At 34.0% G+C, this 23,680-nt stretch overlaps 1 protein-coding gene across 1 annotated transcript in view; it reads left to right on the top strand.

Moving 5' to 3' along the window:
* LOC129240892 (maternal protein pumilio-like) overlaps nt 1–23,680 on the top strand; it is a 148,223-nt gene that overhangs the window by 24,811 nt on the left and 99,732 nt on the right. The window contains exon 3 of the mRNA XM_054876963.1: nt 3,890–4,819. Coding sequence (XP_054732938.1) covers nt 3,890–4,819 — 930 coding nt within the window. The remainder of the gene's footprint in view (nt 1–3,889; nt 4,820–23,680) is intronic.

The raw sequence follows: 23,680 nt of genomic DNA on the forward strand, positions 1-23,680 counted from the left end.
TTTTTTTTTGTTTTATTTTTTTTTGTTTTGGTTTTTGTCTTGTTTTTTTACTGCATTTTCATTGTTTTTATTTTTATCTTTTTATCTTATTTTATTGTCTCACTTAATTTTTTTACTTAATTTTTTTTTTAATTTTAGCTTTGTTTTTTTATATTTTTTTTTATTTAATTATTTTTATTTTTGTAATTTAATTTTGTTTTTTTTTTCGAATTTTTTGTTTTTTTTTTTAATATTTTTAACCTTTTTTTAATTTTGTTGTTTATTGTTATAGTTTTTTTTACTTTATTTGTTTTTTTTCGTTTCCGCGCAGATTAATCAGCAGCTATTGTTGTTGTAGCAGCATAAACATTGCCCATACTTACATATGGGGAATGCTGCTGGAGTGACAGTCCTTGGCCGGATATAAATCCGGGTCGTTTCGGTAACGTAGAACCGACTGTCGTGGAAACGATTAATCAGCAGCTCGAAGCGTTTGGTATAGCATTAATCTCAGATAAGAAAATCTCACGCAGTTTGAAAGGGACATTACGTCGTATCTGTAAGATTACGTTCGCAGTGCTTAGACCGAACTTCATTGTTCGTTTTAATGCAGTCTTCACACAAATATGTGACCTGTCCATTAGCTGGCTTATCTGCCGAAGTGATTTTAATTGCTTAGTTTTTTGAAATCAGTTGTACTTCTTCATGGCTACAGTATGGTTTATGACTCAACTTATGAAGAAAATGTTTAATAAAAAACTGTAATTTGAAGTCTCCGACTAACTTAGTTCAAATTCACAATAATTTACTGATTCATTTGCTTTTTATTAGTATTGGCGCGGCCACTACAAACAAATTCGAAGAAATAATTAAGAACAACAAATTTTGAAATTTAACCGAATTTATAATTTATATACCTTTAAAAAACACCCTGTTCCTCAAAAAATTACTGTACATAATTGCATCGAAATTCGCCGATTGGCTTATATATTGTTTTCATATATTTTCTTTATTTTGCTTTTCTTCTCTGAAATTGTAACGACTTGTAATTTTCATTAGTTGGGTTTCCTCAATTCGCTTTCCGGCAGTATCTCGCACCCTTCCCCATCAGTGAACATGTCTTTACTCCCCTCTTCTGTAGCAAAATGCAAAAAGGAGCAGAAAGCGGAAGATGACTGATGGTGGTTGCAAAAGCGAAAAAATGGGGCAGGCTATAAGGGAAGGAAGCGTCAACAAACATGAATATGTCTCGAATACTTGGCAATGCAGAAATTGAAATAAATTTTTTTACACACATACCTACATACACTTGTGGTCGCAATAATAACAGCGTGACATATTGGAAAGTTTTGACCATGTTTTATTAATTTTTAGTCAATTTTTTTAGTTTGTTTTTATTATTTATTTGTGTTTTATTTTTTTTTTTTTTTAATTTTTCTTTAATTTTTTTATTTTAATTTTATTCGTTTTATTTTACTTTTACTTTCTTTATTTTTTATAATTTTTTAACTTTTGTTTTAAAAATATACATACCGTAACAAAAATAGATAACCTGAAACTGTACGAAATTTAAAAAAATACAACAAATTTTCCTAAAAATATAAACCTTTCCATAAAACGAATGCTCAAAAATTTTTTTTTGGCGGGAATACAGCACCGCCAGCAAAAACAAAAGCAACCAAATACAAAATTTAAGTCAAGTCTTTTGTACTTAAATTCAAGGTAATAAAAAACTGTATGTTTAAAATTTTTCTAAGAATTGTATATATGTATATTTTCCTATAAAAATAATAAAATTCACATAAAAAAATATATAATCTAAACTTTGCAATATGGCACGCTGCTATTATTGTGAACACAGGTGTACCTGTGTGAGTATTTCTCTTCAAAAACGTTAACACCACACAGTAGACCAGCCGAGTAACATGGTGAGTCAGTATGTCTGGCAAAAATAAAAGAACAAAACATTTTTTATGTTCAGTTGCTAGCCGCCAATCGCCCCTCCATCTGGTCGCCAAACTGGCGACAATAAAAATTATATTTTTGTTTAGTTTTGATTTCACAACTAGACATCTCCGGTAGGTGGTAAACAAGTTTCTGTAGTAGCTTTAGTTTTCTTCTTCTTCAGCTACTTGGCTGCTTATTTGGCTGATGATCTCGCCCCTTTGAAAGCCTTGCAATTTTCGGATATCGGCCATATGGAATTCCTTGCTGCTGTTGTCACTTAAGGAAAGTGATTTTGTTGTTGTGCGTGGATAAACCGCAATGGCTAAATGCGACGATATTCCTTAGCGCACGTGGATGTGTGTTCGAGCAGCGCTTTGCTATTTTCCATTAAATTGGCTTCTTATCTTAAACATCTCTTATCGTATCCATACATTTTATAGGACTTTTAATGAGGTGTGACGAGTGTCCAGACAATTTTCACAGTTATTCGAATTTTCAAATGTTTGGTGGTATGAAACAATCAATGTATGTGCATTTGTTTGTGTGTGTAAGGTGGCCATTGCTGTCTGCCATAAAGTCTCCCGCAAAGCGTCATTGAGTGCGTGGAGACGACTCGGCTATTCGTGTATTAGTCTCAGACCTTGGCATTTATTGGATAAAAATATTGTCACAGACAAGCTGGCAGATATTCAGCGAAAGCTCAACAAGAGGAAAAAACAAAAAGAAACGATATTCCGGGTTAGAAAAAAAATTGTATGCAAACAACAGCGTTTGTTTTTACTTTTCAATCAAATACACATAAATGGTTGAAAATAAAGCGAAGCTGGTCAGTATGTTTGCTATAGGGTGACTTTATAAGAATGATATGAAAATAAATTGAAATAAAAGATATCAAATTGATTCTGACTTTATTTTGAAGTTTTATTCATGCATTTATGTATGGGAAAGCACACCACTCACCCGCTCCGACCTTATTGTCATTGCTTCAAGCGGTCAGCACAAATTTTGCCTTGTCGTGAGATGTTTCAGTTATCAAATTTATGATTCGGAATTTCGAGCGTTGTTTTGTTGGAGACAGGGCATGACAAACATGTTTACGGATGGCTCGAAGTAGGACGGAAGGTTTGGTTGGTGGGGGGAAATATTCTGCGAGGAGCTCCCCATCAAGCTTAAATTTAGGCATCCGGACCCCTATAGTGTTTTCCAAGCGGAGTCAGCCGTAATTAAGTAAGCAGCGGATTGGTTGTTTACTTCTGTAATTACTGTAAATGGCGTAAATATCTACCCTGACAGTCAAGCGGCAATTAGGGCTTTGGGCTCGTTGTTTGTGCGTTCGAAATTAGTCGGGGGGAAAAATGCCTGGCTTGTCGATTGCATCCAAATATCTCGATATCAGGCTCACTTGGGTTCCCGCTCACAGCGGCAGAGAGGGAAACTGCTGAGCTGGTGAGTTGGCTAGACAGGGCACCCTGGAGATGGTTTCGGAAAATAAGAGGATTGGGGTTCCTTTGAGAACCTGTGGTTTGCTCCTGGAAAGATGTCAACTCACCGAGCGCTGGGCTAGTGTGCAAACGCTGGGCAGTTGCGAGATCCTTCTGGCCACGGGTAGATCGGAGGCACTCAAGGGCCCTTCTAACGCTAACAAAGCCGCAGTTCTCGAATTTGGTAGGCATCCTTACCTGTCCGGGGGATTGCTTCAAGTCCTCTCTGCAGAAGCTTTCAGAGTCTTCTTCTCAGCTGCCGTGCTCTCCTCTCTATTAATTTATATTTAACTGTATGGCGATTTGGGATTATTGGTTTCACCACCCTATTGGGATTTTTTGCCATAACAACCGATTTTAGACTATCCTCAGGAAATGTGTTCGGGAATGGGCGAGTGTTAAGATCGCATTCTATATATCGAAATTACTTAAACAATTTACAATCATGTACTTCAAATATCTCCTCGCTTGTCTCATTGCAGAATCCGGACAAATGGAAATATAATCCGCCACCACCAATGAATCCAGGCAATGCCACACCCGGTGGGCCACCTGGCAGCGGTCCGGGCACTATTGGCCCCATTGGCATGAGTGCAGGTATCGGCAGCATCGGAACGAATGGTGGTCTACATCCCTCGCTTAGTGGACCCTCCCAAATGGGCGTTGGACAAATGGGCGTGGGCGGTAGTAGCGCAGCCGCAGCCGCTGCCGGCATGGCTGCCATGCACACAGCTGCTGTGGTCAAGCACAATCATATGATGTCGCAGGTGGTTGCCGCCCAGCAACAACATCAACAACAGCAGCAGCAGCAACAACAGCAACCGCCACACCCCTCACATCAACAGCCAGGACCACAACAGCAGCAACAGCAACAACAACAGCAGCAGCAGCAACAGCAATCGCAACAACATGGTGGCGGCGGTGGTGGTCAACAGATGACACTTTCGCACTCACAGCAGCAGCAGCAGCAGCAACATCAACAGCAACAACAACAACAGCAGCAGCAACAGCAACATGGGCCGCCACACCCTTCCCAAATGGGATCACATCAGCAATTCGGCTCGAATTTACTCAATCATGCCATGAATAATCCAGCAGCTGCCGCAGCGGCTGCTGCCATTGCTGCTAGCATGCAACCAACTCATATGCAGATACCAGCCGCTATGCAAGCAAGCAATTGCAATATGTATGATCACCCTGGCGTACATCCTGGAGTTGGCATGAACGGTGTGCCCAAGCCACCTGGTCCACCGGGACCACCTGGCGGACCCGGCGAGTTAGTGTATTTCGGCGGTCAGCCACCAAATGCAGCTGCAGCTGCTGCTGCCGCCGCCATGGGCATGTTGCCGCAAAATCACTTCATGAATAATGCTGCCGCGGCAGCTGCAGCCGCAAATCGTAATGCAGCAGCGGTGAGTCATTTAACATAATTTTTTTTTCTTTTCATTCTATCTCTCAATTTATTACATTACATCGCATGGTATGTTAGATAGCAGAGTTTAGATGCATAACAAAATGCAACAAGAACTGTTAACATACCGATTTTAGATGTGTGATGTAGGAAGAGAGAGAGAGATATATACATAACTTTTTTTAGTTACACTAGCGGTTTTGCGAACTTAATTGGCTTTTATATGTTTTATAATCGCGATAAGCGTGCTTGGTATCGATGTTTATGAGCAGTATCTATATGTTAAGTGCTGCTGTTATAAAATATTTATGGACATATATTGGTAGGTAATCTGTGCTATTGAATTCACGCTGGTCGATAATAAAATTTATGAGGCTCAAACATATTGCAATCGGAGTTTAGAGAAGCATTTGCTACTTTGCTGCTTTGCTGCCTGATAAATGCAGATCGTTTATCAACTGAATTATTTATGTGACTGTTGTTGTTTTTTAGCAAAACAATTTGTGAATCTTCTTAGTATGGAACGTAGTTATTGTTATTGCTGCGGTTCGTCAAATGCCGAGAGAGAATACAAAAAAAAAATGTTTCATTAATGTATGGAGCGTGCTGGGGGTGGAGAAAAGAGATAAGAGATATAGAGGGAACATGTTTTTTTTTTTGCTACCACATTATTGATTAGAGTTTACTAGATCGGATGGCTTGTTGGCACATATGTATGTACGTATGTACCACTGCTATTCGGCTGACTACCATTTAACCACAAATGCTCAACGGCTCGGTGGCTTGCTCTTGAGACAATAGCAGCATCCGTTAGATATGTCGGTTGAGAGGTTCAGACGAATGAATAAAAAAATAAACAAATAGCGCAATTTGGTGTTGAGGATTTCATGCTAACAGACATGGTGAATCCACACACGTACAATGCACAAAATGAATGATCACAGCAAACGTTGACTTGCGCCAGCGCCACCTGGTCGCATTTTGTTTTTATTTTTTTCTAAAACTTTAATGTTGCATTTAATTTTTTTTGTTAACCCGTTTAACCTTAAAGGTGTTTTATTTTAAAATTATCGCTTTTTGTTTTTTTTTTGTGCTTAGTAACTTTGAATTTCATAATTAATTAATTTAGTCTTAACATTATAATCTGATTTGATGAATTCGGGAATATTTGTGACCTGATGAGAAATGCATAAATAATGAAAATACCTAAAACTCAAATAAGACGAAGAAGGTGATTTTACCAATCAAAAATACCTCCATTTGTGCACCCATTATGCAAGCAATTTCTGTCAATAACGAATTTTTTTATTTTTTTCATTTTATTGCAAAAAAAGAATGAAGTGCTGCGAAATCATATGCAACGTTGTAGATATTTGTGGCCGTACACTGCTTGCCATTAAACAAATAATGAGCAACGCCATAAAATCAGCACTTCACTGGGGCTTTCAAATGTGAAAATGATTGTTGTTGTTTTTGATTTTCATTTTTGTCGATTTTGATTTTTGTATTTACTGTTGTTGTTGATGATTTTTGTTGTTTTTGTTGAGATTTTTGTTGTTGTTATAACAACATAGACATTCTCCATAAATGTGAATTGTGCTGAAGTGACAGTCCTGGGCCGGATACAAATCTGGGTTTAAACGTGTGAAGGTCGTGTCAGTCCCTTCTTTCATATGATTCCCACGCTCATGACATTTCAATTTAAGAGATTGCAAATCCTATGCAATTCGATTATCGTTTGCATTCATTATCAAAAGGTCTCAATTTTCGAGTTTAGATTAGAAACGAATTCAAGATTGCAATTTTTAGGGCCAGTCTTCCATCACAAGCATACTATGTTCGGTGTGCATAGTTATATTATCCTCGCTTTTAAATTATTTGAGCGAATGTGGTCATTAACCATGCCCACCTCTTTTATGATGAAAACATTGAAAGTGCCTTAATAATTCATAGAACCTTCAAAGCACATTTTTTGTCTACTTGCGGAAAACCGAAATTAAAATATTTTGTTTAACGAGTGAATGCCTGATTGAACTTGATCGGGTAATTATTACAACAAAAAACCCCAAAAAAATTACATACCTTTAAATTTAACAAATTCAATTACTTTGAGACACTTAATAATTATGAATGTTAATTGGTTGCCGATTCAGCATTTATTACATTTATTTTAATTGGTGACATACATTTTTTTTTTGGGGTTTTTACATTCGAAATGCAGGAAAATATTCAATCCCGAACCCGATGCTGATCCCGCACATCCTGATATTAATTTTTTTTAGATAGAAACACATCGTTATGGTTCCTATCGAAAATGCCGTAGATGTTCATAAGACCTAACACAACTGGCACAAAAATCAATATTTAAGGGGGTATTCTAGTGTAGAGACATGAATTCCGCCCGGTTTTTGAAGCGCTGCATAAAGGAAACAAAAAATGCTTACTATACCTTTGTTTTATCTTTTGTTTATTGATTATTACATTAAAAACTAACCCAAAAAATTAAAATTGATAAAAATTATGCGCAGTCAAATTAGGGGATCAAACAAAAAAAGAAGGAAAAAAGAAAGAATAAAAGAGGTTGTCTGTAAAGTCGGTTTACTGACGATAGTTTAACGTGACAACGTCATAAGAAAATACTGATGTAATGGTTGCAATTTTCAAAACAAAATTTTAATTTTTTTTGTTTGATAGATATTTTGTATGGATATAGAGAAGGAGGTAAATGGAATCACAATGGAATTGATCAAGTTACATTTACACAAACGGGAAAAATTACTAAACATTTATCAAATTCATGAAAGATATGTCCAATTTCGATTGTGCATCAGACGTTAATAAGTCAACAACATTAAGAGGCAACATCATCGATTTGCCTTTTTCAAGACACATTACACTCGAAACACCCTCTTTCATTTCTCTTTCATTTTCATGCTAAATCGAATTATAAGACGTTATCACGTCAAAACAAGTGTCCTGGCGTGCATGACGGCAACCCGAAAATAGAAATATATAGACCAAGCAGATTCTTAATTATAGATGCCGCTATCGAATGGTCCTCGGATAAGTTAAACTTATTTTTCACAATATGCCAGCTGTTTGAAAAAACATTTTTTTTACATATTTTTCAACAATTCCTATTTTTTTTAATTCTATATTAAATGAAAAGTTATAGTTTATAGTTTTGAGCTAAGGACATCCGATGAGGGAATGTTTAAAGAACATCCTCTCCAAATTTGAAGTAAATCGGTCAATTATAACTCGAGATATCCTTAGCGCCAGCTCGAAAAAAGTAGTTTTAAGAAAAAAGTTGAGTTGAAGCGGTCGAACCAAAAAGGCTATAACTCATGAAATAATAGGAGTTTTAAAAAATCCTCAATAACATATTCTTAAATGTCTAAACTTTGAAAATATGCAACAAAAAAATTTCGTTTTTTTTCAAAATTCTACACTAGAATATCCCCTTAACAGCCACACTTCATATGCGCCTTACAGTCACTCGAATACCCAGATCTAAAAAATTGTATTTAAATTCTTTTTGCTTTGTTCCAAAACCTACAGCATCAAGTAAAGTAACGACATAGGGAATATTGCGGGATTATTGGGAACTCATAAAATTTTACGTAGGGCTCGCAATTTTGCCAGATCTACTCAATGTAGGTTTTTTTTTTCATATAAATACCGTAGGACTCCCAGGAGTCGCGAGAGTTTATTATACATCTCTAGCATGAAATGCTAAAATATTTAAAGATACGTACACATACCTACACATAAATGAATGCGCGACCATAATTTGTTTTTGCTTGCCTACGCCATTTATTGAAAGTAAAATGCAAAAAAAAAGGAAACTATAGCAAAAAAACAAAAAAAAAAAAACCGAAACTATAGCAAAATGCAAATTTACTATAAAATGAGTTGGAAAATTTTGAGGTTTTTCATTTTGTCTATTACACGTGATTTGCTCTGTATTGCGTTTACTTTGTATGCTGCCTCGTTTGTGTGAGTGTATGGGTGTGCAAAAACTTGCGGTTTTTGTATTTACTTGTGGCCTTTGGACAGAACACACTTTTATGCATTTTCTAATTGGAGTCTGAGAATGTAAACTATTTTTAAAGATTAACAGAGAGACAGACGACCTTTCTAAATTTATTATTGTATTTTGCTGCTACCACAACAACAACGTTTCTAAATTCTTACTGGGAATAATGATTTGTTTTTCTTATTAGTTCGGTATTGATAATACATAACCAAAATTATTCAACACTTTTAATATAAAAAAATTTAATTGTATTATAAATATTCATAGTACTCTAAAATGTAATGGTCATAAAACAGCAACCCTCCTTTAATAGTTTGCTGTCTTCACCAGTTGAGGGGAAGGCTAGAGCAGCTAGTTGTTCATGTAGCAGCATAAACATTTCCCATTCAATTACGGAGAATGCTGCTGAAGTGACAGTCTTTGGCCGAATATAAATCCGGATCGTTCCGCTTGCGTAGAACCGACTGCCGTGGCGCAGCTAATATAGCAATTGGCTTAAAATGCACATAAGCAGAGCATCGCGTTCACTTCGGCAAATACTCGATAAATAACTCACTGAAGTTTCTCATGAGAATATTCGTTGTCATCTGTACAACAACTGATTGGACGGGCGTAAGAATATGTGTGAAATGAGCGGGAAACGAGCAGAATTCTGCTACCGAATCTTCGAACACTCGGCAGCCGAAGTTACTCTCATAATTTTGCTTCGGACGGCCAGACCGTGTAATCTATCATCCTTGCGCACTTAAAGTTTTTGCCCCCGAGTGTTTTCGATCGATAGGATGGCATCTTCTATGTACATGTGTATGTGCGTTTGTATTTGTATAACTTTGTAGGAGCTTTGTAGTAAAATAGATTTTTTAACAAAGTGTTAACTTTGTCGATAGATCTTGCAACATTATCGTCCGCCATCTTGCAATGGGATTAATCTCATGTTGCATGTTGCAGTGTGCGTAAGCACTTGTACGTGACATCTTCAACACATGGGCAAAATATTTATGAAGCGCGTCTTTTCCCATAAATATGTCCGCTATAGTAAACCTTACGCAAAGAAACACAAAACTTCCTTCGAATTTTCTTCTCCTTTTTTCTTACTTCTCATGTTTTTCCCTTTGGACGCTGTCGTTATTTGCTCTTGCTGCTGCTTCTGCTGCTGCCTTTGATGGTGTCATTGCTTTGTTGCAACGCATTTTAATGATGCACGCACTTGTAACCATGCAACCTGCATTTCCACTGCTTTTTGGTGTAGCATCGCCGAACGTTCCATTGTTGCGCCGCATTTGTCGTCTTCCCATGAGAAGGGTGTGTGTATGTGTGGGTTCGACATGTATTTGTAATCTGAAGCAGTACATGCAAGCGTTGAATCTTTGGCTTGCAACAATGTAAAAATGCACCAATAGCAGTAACAGCAACAGCAACAACACAGTGTGCAACATAACATCTTCGGAGTGCGCATGTTGCACGCACATAAATCTAGTTGCTAGGCATTTTTTGCTACCGTTTTAGTTTCAGTTTTGTTTTTTCTCTTGATTACATTTTATATAATTTTTCCAATAGTTTTTTCCCTTCCGAGTTATTTATTTATTTATGTTTTTTCACCGCGATTGTCGTTTTTCTTTTTTTGTTTGTTATCTTTACCTTTTTTCTGCTGCTGTTGCCGCCGATGTTGCTGCAATTTGAACCTGTTCTTCTTCTTTTTCTTCGTCACACCGAAGTCGTGCCATTCTTTCGACTTTTTTACGCTGTTTGCACTTTTGTCGTGTTGTGTTGTTGTTCCTACTACTACTACTACTATATACATATGTATGTACATACGAGTATATATGTACATGCATATGTATGTATGTGGGTATGTATGTATGTATGTAAATAAATGTCCATGTCTGCCATATGTTTCTACGGCATTTGTAACTTGTAGTTGTTGCTGATTTTGCTGGTTGCTGCACTGCTAGTATCAACTCCGCCGTATGCCCATATTTGCTTAATTCACATTTCTGCTGTAATTTCGCATTTCATAGCCTTTCCTGATCGGTGGCAACATCTACATTTGTTTGGTTGTATGTATGTATGGATGTGTGTATGTATAAATGTTCGTGTATTCCCATGCAGTTCAGTTAAAAACATTCCATTACTTCCCCTGGCGATACAAGTGTGCTTTGAAGGAGGTATGCACATGTTCCTAATGTATGTATGTATGTATGTATGTATGTATGTATGTATGTATGTATGTGTGTGTGTGTGCCAGAGTTCCTTAGGCTCCATGCACCTTATATGGGGTATAAATTAGAAAATATTGCATTTCCTGCGAAATGAATCTTACTCCCCATCATGACTTTAATGGGTGAATAATGCATTTGCGGCGTAGAAGTAGTAAATCTAAAGCCTAATGTTTTTAAAATTTAAAAAAAAGAGCAAAAACGGTTAAGAAGGTATCTGGAAACAAAGTCGTCGGGATATATATATACATATATAATTGGCGCGTACACCCTTTTTGGGTGTTTGGCCGAACTCCTCCTCCTATTTGTGGTGTGCGCCTTGATGTTGTTTCACAAATGGAGGGACCTACAGTTTCAAGCCGACTCCGAACGGCAGATATTTGATATCTGATATGAGGAGCTTTTTCATGGCAGAAATACACTCGGAGGTTTGCCATTGCCTGCCGAGGGGCGACCGCTATTAGAAAAATGTTTTTCTTAATTTTGGTGTTTTCACCGAGATCCGAACCGACGTTCTCTCTGTGAATTCCGAATGGTAGTCGCGCACCAACCCATTCGGCTACGGCGGCCGTCGGGATACTTGCAAGTAAATACGCGATATTTTTTCCCCCCTACATTTGTTCTTTTGCCGTTGTTGTAGCGGCATAAACATTCCCCATACCTGTATGGAGGCGGCTGCTGTAGTGACAGTTAGTCCTTTGCCGGATGTAAATCTGGGTCGTTCCGGTAACAAATAACCGACTTGTCGTGGGAACAATAACGTTTTGGTCTAGGTTTCTCTTTTCTTATCGATACTTTTTTGCAGTATTTGCTTTATGAAAATGCGCTAACTATTCAAACTATAGCTATTAACCCAGTTTTGTTGAAAAAAGTAATGATTTTGTACTCTCCAGTAGAACAATAAACATCAGAATGCTTCGAAGCATCTCAAGCTTTGAACCATAAATCATAAAACAGACTACGATTGAGCGACAATCTTAAGAACCGATTTTAATTTCAATTTTTCTACGATATTAAAGCGTACTCGGGAGCTTTCTTTTGGGAGTATTCCATTGATACACAAATTGCGACTCGGAAATAATTGCCTTTCTGCATAATTTTATTCAAATAAACCTATTCTTGTTGTATTAAATCTTGACGATGAAAGCAATTTTTTAATCATTTATGCATTTTTTGATTTATTATAAATATTCAATATCGATTTATTTTTTATTATCGATTTAGGTTTTATTATCTATTGAACTTTTATGGATTAATTTTTATCATCGATTGATTTTTTATTGATTAATATTTATTCTCGATTAATTTTTTATTGATTAATTTTTATTATTAATTTATGATCGGTTATTTTTATTATGATTTTTTTATTTTTTTATCGATTTATTTTATTTCAAGCAATTTTTAATGAATATTCATATTTTTTATTACCGATTTATGTTCTATTATCGATTAAGTTTTAGTACCGATAAATTTTTATTATCGGTGAAGTTTTATACCGACTCATTTTTATTATCGGTTAAATTTTATGCCGATTAATTTTTATTATCGATTAAGTTTATTACCGATTAATTTTTATTTTTATTATCGATTTTTGATTTATTTTTTATGAACGGTTATCTAGAAAGCGAATGATTTCGCTAAATTAGAAGCTTATTTAGTTCCATCAAGAACCAATACCTTTCTATCTCTTGGAATTTACAAAGCCTTCTCGAAAACATGGCATCGTAAAGGGCGCTAGCTAGGACTATACAGCGATAATTTTTTATTATCTTAAAAATTTTATAGAAATTACTAAAATGTGGCTTGCACTCTTGTCAATTGTGAGAGCTCTAATGCTCTCGAGCTTTTGCCGTACAAACCATACGTCTATGGTGCTCAATAGACTGCGTTAATGTGTACACAGCGTTAAGTTCTCCCCTTAATGTATGGGGAAGGGTTATGCTGATAGAACAACAACATTGGTTTGAGAAACACACCTTTAAAGATAAAATACGCATTCTGAATATTTGAGACGCTTGCGTTATCTTTTCGACCTATATCTGATATTTTTTTATTAAAATAAAGTGTTTCCAATTCCAAAAATGTTTTCTATACAACTTTGCAGCTTTTAGCAAATCAGTTCTTTGAAAATTTTCATTGGTACCAGCCCCTAAAGCTATAACCAAATCAGTTTGGATTTCTCCACTCTTTTAATAAAGACTAGTCTGCTTTTTTCTGGAATTCTATAAACAAAATATAATTTCCGAATTGTCATTTATCTAATTGCTTTCGCTAATGCCCAATTTGTGCATATAATGAATGTGAAATTATGATAGACATACACGCTTATATACATACGTACGTTTGTATGTACACTCCACTAAATAGGAGCCTCAAATGTCTAATTAAGCTATAAGAGTCACTACATGTGACTCAGAGCAGAGGAGTCGGAAGACAAATTAAACGAAGCGCTGTAGTAAGTCAAACGTGTGAGGGCATTCGCAAGTAGGCCCCTCAACAAAATCAGTAACTGCAAACTTGAGGAGGAGAAGCCAAATGTGATGTTAGAATTATATGAAAGCTTTTTGTTCAAGTACTCACTCTATGAAGTCTGTGGCAAAGGGTACTCAGTGGAAAGAAATGGCGTACAGTACAAAGAGAGCCAGCAGTACAAATAGGCGACAGAGCTGAGTGGTCTTGAAATGTAGAGAGAAAATAATACAGAAAAAATTTAAAAATTTTGCGAAAATAATTTTTTACAAGCTGCGTGCACGCAAAACCAGACTGAATGCGAGGAAAAGAAGCAATACAAAACTAAAGGCGAAGCTGAAAAGCACTTAGTACAGCGAAGAAGAATAAAAAATTGTGCGATAAACATGCAATGCAAAGCTAATACAAACTACATACAACAAGTATTCGTACTAAGAATAAATTATTAGGTACATACATACATACATCGGTTGCATTGAAGGAACAAGTGTTGGAACAGCAGAGTTGGCGAATGCGTTTAGCGGTGTGTTGTTATTTGGAATTCCAACGAACGAGCAAACGTACCAATCGAAGAAACCCAACGATGAGGAAAACAATGAACTGGACTTAGTGGAAAGAAAAGCAGAAAGCAAGCAAGCAAGCACAAGTTAACATAACTCAGTGAAGAACAAGCAAAAATATTAGAATCACACACAGCGTGACATGATGTGTGACTGACTAGCTGAGGGAGCTCTGGCGTTGCATAGCGCCGCGGCTAAGGTAGAGCAAATCAATGACCTACGACATCATCGAAACAGTCAATGCACTGGCCAACTTAGGCAGCCACATAACTAGCCAGTCAACCAACCAAGCAAACAACAACCAGCTTACTAAGTAGGCAGCCAAACAAACAATCCAGCCATGCACGAGTAGTAGTGAGCGAGCTAATCCGCTTTGTTTGTTTTAATGCTCATGCTCAGAGAAAAAATGTGTTGTGCTGCCGAGTTGGTTCGGAGCAGACAAAATATGACAGGAATCTTGGAGGGGAAATCCTTAAATCGCTTCATACGTGTCAGTATATTTTATGCTAATCACTAAATTGATTGAAAATTTAGCTTTTGGCAGTAAATTCATTGAATTGCAGCTTTTACGGCTTGAAAATGTGTCGTATTTTTTACTTAGTAATCATTCTGAAAGACTTAAGTATTTTCACATAAAGATATATGAATCGATATAAGAGATAAGATATCTTGACAACGAACACTTTTTATTCGTCCGATTATTTTCGCTTCCAAAGTGAAATGACAATTTCATTAATTTTCTTTTCAAAATATTTTGAAGCCTTTAGTATATCATCCCACCCAGTAAATATCGTTTTTATAATAGGATTACAAAGTAGCTGATGTGTAAAAAGAATAGTATTTTCCGTTAATACATAGTAATGTGGTCGAAATGCCAAACGACAAATTTACTTCTCTGTTTTGGTGATGATCGTTTTACAACGTTCAGTATCTGGCTTATCAACAATATTCCGCAACCGACAACTAGTCCTATGCTTAAAACTCAGCATTGAATGTAGAAATTCTCTTTCTGTACGTAGAAGGTTTATCTGTTTATAGTTACTGACTTGACGTACCTCACAAAAATTAGTCCAAAGAAGTAAAATCAGTTGACATGGGAGGCCAATTTATTGAGCTAATTCGGCAACCAAAAGTTCACCCAATAAAGTGATGTATTCAAGTCAAGCGTGTGCAATTCTCAACAGTTTCATAAAAACCTAGCCATTGTGTGTATTGGCAGTTTATAAACAGGCTATTACCCAAAATCCCCGTAGCCAGTTCCATACTGCACAAATTTCTCAAAATTAATAAAAATTCACAAAATCGTTAGATTTAATAAGTAGCCTTTCAAGTAGCAAGTTAGAGCTCATTCCAAAAATAAACCGTAATGGTAATAGTCTATTTATTACAGCTCTCTTTCGTTTCCTCGACAGTCGGTTCTACGTAACCGGAACAACCCGGATTTGTATCTGGCCAAGAACTGTCACATTTCAGCATTTAAAACATTTTTTAATATTTTTTTTTTATTTTTTACTTTTTTTTACTATTTTTTAATCTTTTATTAGTTTTTTTTTTAATGTTTAGTTAAATTTTTTAAGCTTTATTTTATCTTTAATGTTTTATGTTTTATTGCTTAATTATTTTTTAATCTATTATTATATTATTTTTATGTTTTATTATAATTTTTTTAATAACAAAAAAAACCCAATATAAAAAAACGTAGTTTTCAATTTTATACTTCATTAGTTTTTTTTTTTTAATGTTTAAGTTTACTTTTTAATATTTTGTAATTTTGTTTTTAAGTTTTATTATTTGTTTAATGTTTTGTATTTTTTTATATAAAATTTTTTTTTAGTTTTTTTAATATTCTATTAATTTTTTGTGTTTTATTATTATTTTTAAGTTTAATCACATTTTTTAATGTTTTGTTATGTTTTTGGTGTTTTATTATTTTTTTAATTAAAAAATTAAAAAAAAATTAAACAAAAAATTAAAAAAAAAAATTAAATAAATAAAAAAATAAAAAAAAATATAAAATAAAATAAAAAAAAACTAAAAAAAAATTAAAAAAACAAAATAAAAAAAATTATTTATATTTTTTAACCCTAGAGTACGAAACATATTTTACGTACGTTGTAACGAATGATCGTCGAATCGACGACGTATTTTTTAATTGACTACAGCTATAGCTTAAAACCAAACATACTCTGTTAATAAATGATTTTAATTATTTTGACATCCGATTAATCTATATAAACAACAAATTCAATTTTTATTCATAGGAAAAGGATTTATTTAATTTTTGTACTAACTCATTTCATGTTGTACAAAATTTTGAGATCATAAAAAAAGCAACTAAATATTATTGTAAAACAAAAATAAAAAAATAAAAGCAGTAAAAACTTAAAAATTACACATTCTTAGCTTGATAAAAAGTTAAAGAAAAATTAAAAAAATATTCACATTGAACAAGAGTCACACAGTTCAACTTTGTGCTCTCCACATATAGGTTTTTCGCATTTATCACATTTTGACTTCGCCATTCGTCGTTTTTGGTACGGACATGATCTGCACATACTTCTTTTATTTTCTTTTTTATCCTTTTCGGTTAACTCCCCGTTGTTTTTACTGCAATTCGGAGTAACAATATTTTCAATATTTGCTCTTGTCTTGCTAAGTAACTTTGGCATTTCCAGTCTTTCTTTTTGCCATGGTTCAACAAGACTCTTGTGGAGCTCTTTCATGAATTGTCTGCGGTTGAGAGGTTTTATTCCGGCAGTAAACGTATTGTGTGTATAAATTACGTAGCTGTTAATTAATGCTATATTTAGGATACCATAAAATATACACATTGGCCATCTATTTGTCTTTCGTGAACACGACATGACACGACACATTTGGTCCAACGTATCGACTCCGCCTTTTGTTATGATATTTCAATATCACTGCCTGAGTTTCTAGAAACAAACGGGGAAACATTGTCTTCTTCTGATTCAGAAGAAGTTTTTGAAAAACTGTCGCCACTTAACACCACATCGCTTTCGTCTGCATCGCTTTCAATTACATCCTCATTATCAGAATAATCACAACTCTCAAAAAACTTTTCAATTTCATTATCGGTTAATGTTTTTTTATTATAAGCCATTTTGTTTTTCAACTAAAGTTAAAAACGGCAAAGTAAATAATTCCGCAATATAAAAATACAAATAAGTAATGATATTAATCCAGACATAAAAGTCACGCTAGTACTAACCTTCGACGATTCGACGAGCACAAAACAAAAATAAGTAATGTTCTAGCAACGCGGTTTAAAAAACACGACTGCTTGCAACAAGAGTCAATGACCTACTAACACCATGCAAAATTTGAGAGTGTTAGACACACACATTTAAAAGCAATTTAGTAAAACAAAAACGATGCTCGTCGAATCGTCGATCATTCGTACTCCAGGGTTAATATTTTTAAAAAATTTTTATTGTATTTTTTTTAAATATTTTTAAATTTTTTATTGTATTTTTTTTAATATTTTTAAATTTTTTGTTTTATTTGTTTCTTTAAATATTTGTTATTTATTTTTTGTTGAATTTAATTTAAATTTTTTTTTATTTTTAAAATAATAGGCTGAAATACCGCCAAATGTCTTAAGTTTCAAGGAAATAACTGCTACAGCCTTAGTATTATTATTTACAGTTAACTAATAGGGTATCTAATCCTAGTTTATTTATAAAACTTACAAGCTTTAATAAAAATAAATAATTTTAAAATTTCATCTAATAAAGCTTTATATATTCTATGTATATAAAATTTAATTTTTGCAAAACAATTTTTTTTTGTATTATTTGTGTAACCGCAGCTGCTGGCATACATTTAGCCAATACTATAATACAATATAGGTATAAAATTACTTCCAAATTTGTGATTTATAAAATTAATTACTTAGAATATAAAAAAATTAGTTATTTTTAAAATAAATACAAATTTACTCAAAAATTTATGCATAAAAGAAAACCATAATAAAAACATAAGCCAAAAAAACGTCTTGTGCATTTTCTCCATTAAAAAATTTCCAGTATTATCACAGTTATATGAAAGAAATGATGAATAAATAAATTTCTGATATGAAATGTTTCGTTGCGCTATAATACATTTGCAAATAACTCTGTTTAAAATGTTACGCCTATTTTTCGAAAGAAATACTAAGTATTTAGAACTTCACATTTTTGCACTGAAACCGCACTATGCAAGTAGAGATAAAAATATGGGAGAGAAAAGTTGCAGAAATAATTCAGTAAGAAGCTTCCCAACGGTTTTGTAATAAAATGTTAACTTCTCATGGATGCTATTTTTACATGCATACAAACACACATATACGAGTATACATAATTATATTCGTACATTCATAAATACATTTACATAAATTTATTTTTATTTTTTGCTGCCTGAGTTTGAATTGTACACTATCTGCTGAGTCTATGCTCACTTACATTCACCCATCATTTTCTTTCCACATTCTAGAAATGTAGGCCCCCAGCTGCCTCCTCTCTCTTCCCATGTACTCAGATGTGCTTATTGATTGCACATGTTTTGCGTACATGTGAGTTGTCTGACCGACAAGCAGCCGGTTAAGAGCGTTGGACCGGATCACTTGTTACCGGCCGGCATTTACATTTACTGCAATTACACATTTAATAGCTTATTTCGTTACAATTTTTAGAGTTGCAACAATATGCCTCACTTGTTCTCTCGAATTATTTGCAATTGATAAACGAATGAAAGTTACTAAAGTTTTTCAGCAAATTGGGGCCTGTGCGACTCTACACTCAAAATATTTGCTCATCTTGCCTCTTTCTGTATTGGCTGTATGCTGAATATTATTTGCTATTGCTTCTTCACAATGCTTACTTTTTTGGTTTACCTGCTTGTGTTTTAGTTTTGTTTGTTCAATTTTTCTTAGCTGAAAAGCGTTTGCGTTTGCACGTGTCTTGAGTTTGTATATTTTATTTCTGTTGTATTCACGCTAATTTTATTTCTGTTTCTCCCCATTTCGGTTTTCTACTTCATTTTGTTTGTACTTTTGCTGGTTTTACGCTACTTCTTCTTTGTCAAATGGTTTAAATCAGAATCCAAAAAGACAAATGAAAACGAAACACAAAAACAAAAACAAAGAAATGAAATAAATTCACTCTTTGTTGTCTTTGATCTCATAATTAGTGCCCTAGGCCCCAGAGTGAACGCCATGTGCCCGCACTGAAAATGCCGATTTTTGCATATTTAATCACAACTATTCGTTACTCGCTCGTTCTCACATCGCGAGAGGTAAGTTAGCGATCGCTCATTTCTTGTTCACCAGATGTTCCGCTGCTTTGCCCGTTCGTTCACTTCATACACGCACACACGGTGGGACTTCTCGCCAGCTCGGTTCTCCAAAAAATTGTTTCACTCAACCCCATTGCGGAACCACGGTGGAGAGAATCTATAATTCTTGTTGTGGAATAGCTCTCTTTATGAATCGTATTCTACATGTTATCTGTGACCGGCTCGCGTTTCTCTATTTTATTGTTTTTATGTGCTTCTTTATCTTTACTTTAGCTTAGCTACCTATCTGAATTTGCCGGCAATTATGCCAATTTAATTGACAGTTAATTGCTTTGTAAATTATTTGTCAAATTAAATAATTGTAAACGCTTAGCGATTATACCATCGCGTTTATACATTCTCTTCCTTGAGTTTAGAAGTAGCGGGGTTTTACAAACGTACATACATTATGTACTGGGCTTTGTGCCATGTTACATGCAAATAGAATCGTGTAAGACTACTATTTGGAAATGATTTCTGCTTTTGTATACAAGCAACAAGAACAACTACGCCTGTTTTTCTTTTTGCGAAGTAGCAAATTAAGAAGCTAGAGCAAATGCCATACGCAATGTATTCTGTAATTCTTTGTTGTACTGAAGTAGAATCTGAACGAGAGTTTTTAGAGGTGAAGTCGGTATCACGTATGTATATCTTTAATAATAATGTATATATCTCACTCTAAGGTTTCTCTCTATTAATTGACTGGTCACAGATGCTAAATAGTTTTAATTTGAATGGACAAAATAACACAATGTGATATTTTGACTTGTTCATTTTTTTTTAATTTTAATAAGAGTATGCTTATTCTACAACAAATATCATGCTTTTTTATATTTTTAATTTTAATTTTAACTTTATTTTTTTATAATGGTTTTTTTTTCTATTTTTTCTATTTTTTTTATATTTTGCATTTTTCTTATTTTTTTTCTATTTATTTTATAATTGTTTTTTTTTTTTTAATTTTAACTTTATATTTTTATGTGTTTTTATATTTTTTAATACATGTAATTTTATTTATTTATTATATGTTTTTCTGTTGTTTCTTATCAGTTTAATTAATTTAACATTTTTTTTTTAAGTTTGTATTATTTATTTTTTTGTATTTTGTAATTTTTTTATAATTGGTTTTTTTCTATTTATTTTATAATTTTTTTCCTATTTATTTTGTAATTGTTTTTTTTTTTATTATTATTATTTTTTCTATAAATTTAACTTTTTTTATGTGATTTTATATATTTTAATAAATTTAATTATATTTATTTTTTATATTTTTTTATATTGTTTCTTATAATTTTTTATTTTTCTTTATATTTTAATTTTTTTATAATTGGTTTTTTTCTTATTTATTTTATAATTGTGTTTTTGTTTTCTATTTTTTTATTGTTTCCTATAATATTATAATTTTTTTATCTTTTTTATATTTTGCTTTTATTTTTTATATTTTTGCTTTTATTTTGTATATATTTTTATATAGTTTCTTTATTTTTCTATATATTTATTTTTTTTTGTACATATATTAATTTTTTTATTGTATTTTTTTTGTATATATTTTATAAATATATTTTTATATAAATATATTTAGTTTTCATAACTATTTTATTTTTTTTATTCATTTTATAAATTTGTTTTCTATTATTCTCTATAAAAATATACCTCATATTACAACAAAAGATATAGATATAAGTTGCACACTTTGTACATGTAAGGTTATTTTAACTTTATATAACACATCCGGGAACAAAGGAAACGCACGTTTAAACTGCTCGGTTGCTTTATTTCAACTGACTGTACATATTAAAACTAAGAATAACGGCTGAACCAAAATGTTCATGGCCAACTATGATTCTTACAAATCATGGCCTGCTATGATTCTTACAATCATTGTTTGCTGTGATTCTTACAATCACGGGTTGCTATGATTCTTACAATTCTCCCTCTCAACCCAGTTATATTATAAATTACATTTTTCAAAATTTTCCGTATTTTAATATTTTCATTACGACAAAACTGTAATAATAATATTGCTACTTTTGAGTACATTTTAATTACATTGTAAGCTTTAGCAATTTACATCCATTTTTATGTTTCAATTTCTTTAAAAATTTAGTCATTATATCTGCTGCATTTGCATCAGAATTTACAAAATGTACCTCGATTTCGCCCTTTCCAAACAACTCACGGACGTAATGAAATCTTAAATCTATGTGTTTACTGCGCTTGTGCACCATCGGGTTCTTCAGTAAAAATTGTGCACTTTGATTATCGCAATACATGTTCGTAGGTTCATTTACGTATCCGTCATACCCCATTTCATGCAACAACGCCCGAAGAAAAACAACATCTTTTGCGCCTTGACATAGAGCTATATATTCTGCCTCCATTGTACTGAGGGCAACGATAGACTGCTTTTTTGATTCCCAAGAAACCAGACCATCAGACATGAATACTACGTAACCGCTGTATGATTTGCGATCAGATACGTCACCAGCCCAGTCGGAATCTGTGTAGCACACCAAATTTTCGCCTGTAGATGAATAAGTTATTTTCGCTGCTGAACTCTGCTTCAAATATCGTAACACGTGCTTCGCAGCTTTAAAATGTTCTTCATGTGGATGATTATTAAATTGTGATAATTTAGATACAACATGGGCGATATCTGGCCTAGATATTACCGCCAGGTACATCAACCCTCCGATTAAACTTTGGTATCGCATCGCGTCAATATCGTTACACTGCTTCTCACACTTCTTGAGTACCGTGCCATCAACCCAAGGTGTAGTTGCCGACTTGCATGAGTCCATTCCCCATGTTTTAAGAAGTTGATTCACATAATGTTCTTGATGAATTGATATTGTGCCAGTAGATGCATCTCTCTCTATTTCCATACCCAAATAAAACGATACCGGCCCTTTATCTACAGCTTCAACAAACTCATTTAGCTGCTTTAAAATAATTTTCGTCTGCCCTGCATTAGAGCAAGCTAACAGCATATCATCCACGTACAAACCAATAAGACACATGGAACTATACTCCCTCTTAAAATATACACAACTATCCGCTTGACATCTTTTGAAGCCCATAGTCGTGAGGATTTCGGAGATATTTTTGTTCCACTCGCGGCCTGCCTGTTTAAGACCGTAGATGAGTTTAATTAATTTGCAAACCTTATTGGGGTATCTTGAACTTTCAAACGCTAATGGTTGTACCATGAAGACGTCTTCGTTTAAATCACCATTTAAATAAGCTGATACCACATCGACATGATTAACCACCAGTTGGTACTTCGCTGCTAAAGCCAACAACAATCGAATGGTCGAATGTCGTACAACAGGTGCGTAAGTCTTGGTGTAATCAATGTTGCGCCTTTGGGAGCACCCCTGAGCTACCAATCTCGCTTTGTACTTTTCGATACGACCACATGGTTTTCGCTTCTTGGTGAACACCCACCTACAACCAATGACGTTTTCATGTTTTGGTCGGTCCACCAACACCCACGTATTATTTTTAATAAGCGAATCGAACTCTATTTGCATAGCTTCCTCCCAATATTCACGTTCTGGCGAAGACAAAGCTTCTTCTACAGTTTCAGGACTCTCAGCAATGTAATTTAAAACCTCTACCTCATTATACCGTCTTTTTGGTCTACCAACAGTACCTGTTCGTAATAATTTTGGTCTTCCTCGACCTCTTTTTCGCGTAACTACCGGGTCGTTTTCTTCATCTAAAGAATACCCCTCATCATCATCATCGCCATTGTCTTCGAGTTGCTCTTCAACAACACTTTCATTCTGAATTTCACCGCACTTGCCAGCATCCGATGGATATGACTCTTTCATTTCATGGTAGAAAGGTACTTCTTCACTAACGTCTTCTTGTATTAAAATTGGTTCAAAAGACGATTCAAAAAACATACAATCACGAGCTATAACAATACTTCGCTTGTTTTGATTATAAAGTCTATAGCCTTTAGCACTTCCGGCATAGCCAACAAATTTTAGTTTAGTGCCTTTTGTATCGAATTTGCCACCCTTATATGGCCCTTTCTTTAAAGCCACCACGTCACAGCCAAAAATTTTCAAATGTGACACCGAAGGTTTCCTTTTATACCACACTTGATAAGGAGTTAAGTTTTTCAACACTTTAGTTATTGTTCTATTTCTCAAGTACACCGATGTATTAATGGCTTCTCCCCACAAATATTGAGGCAATGTCGAACTTTCGAGTAAACAACGCGCCATTTCCAC

Source organism: Anastrepha obliqua, chromosome 1 (genome assembly GCF_027943255.1).
Source record: "Anastrepha obliqua isolate idAnaObli1 chromosome 1, idAnaObli1_1.0, whole genome shotgun sequence".
In the NCBI taxonomy this organism is placed as follows: domain Eukaryota; kingdom Metazoa; phylum Arthropoda; class Insecta; order Diptera; family Tephritidae; genus Anastrepha; species Anastrepha obliqua.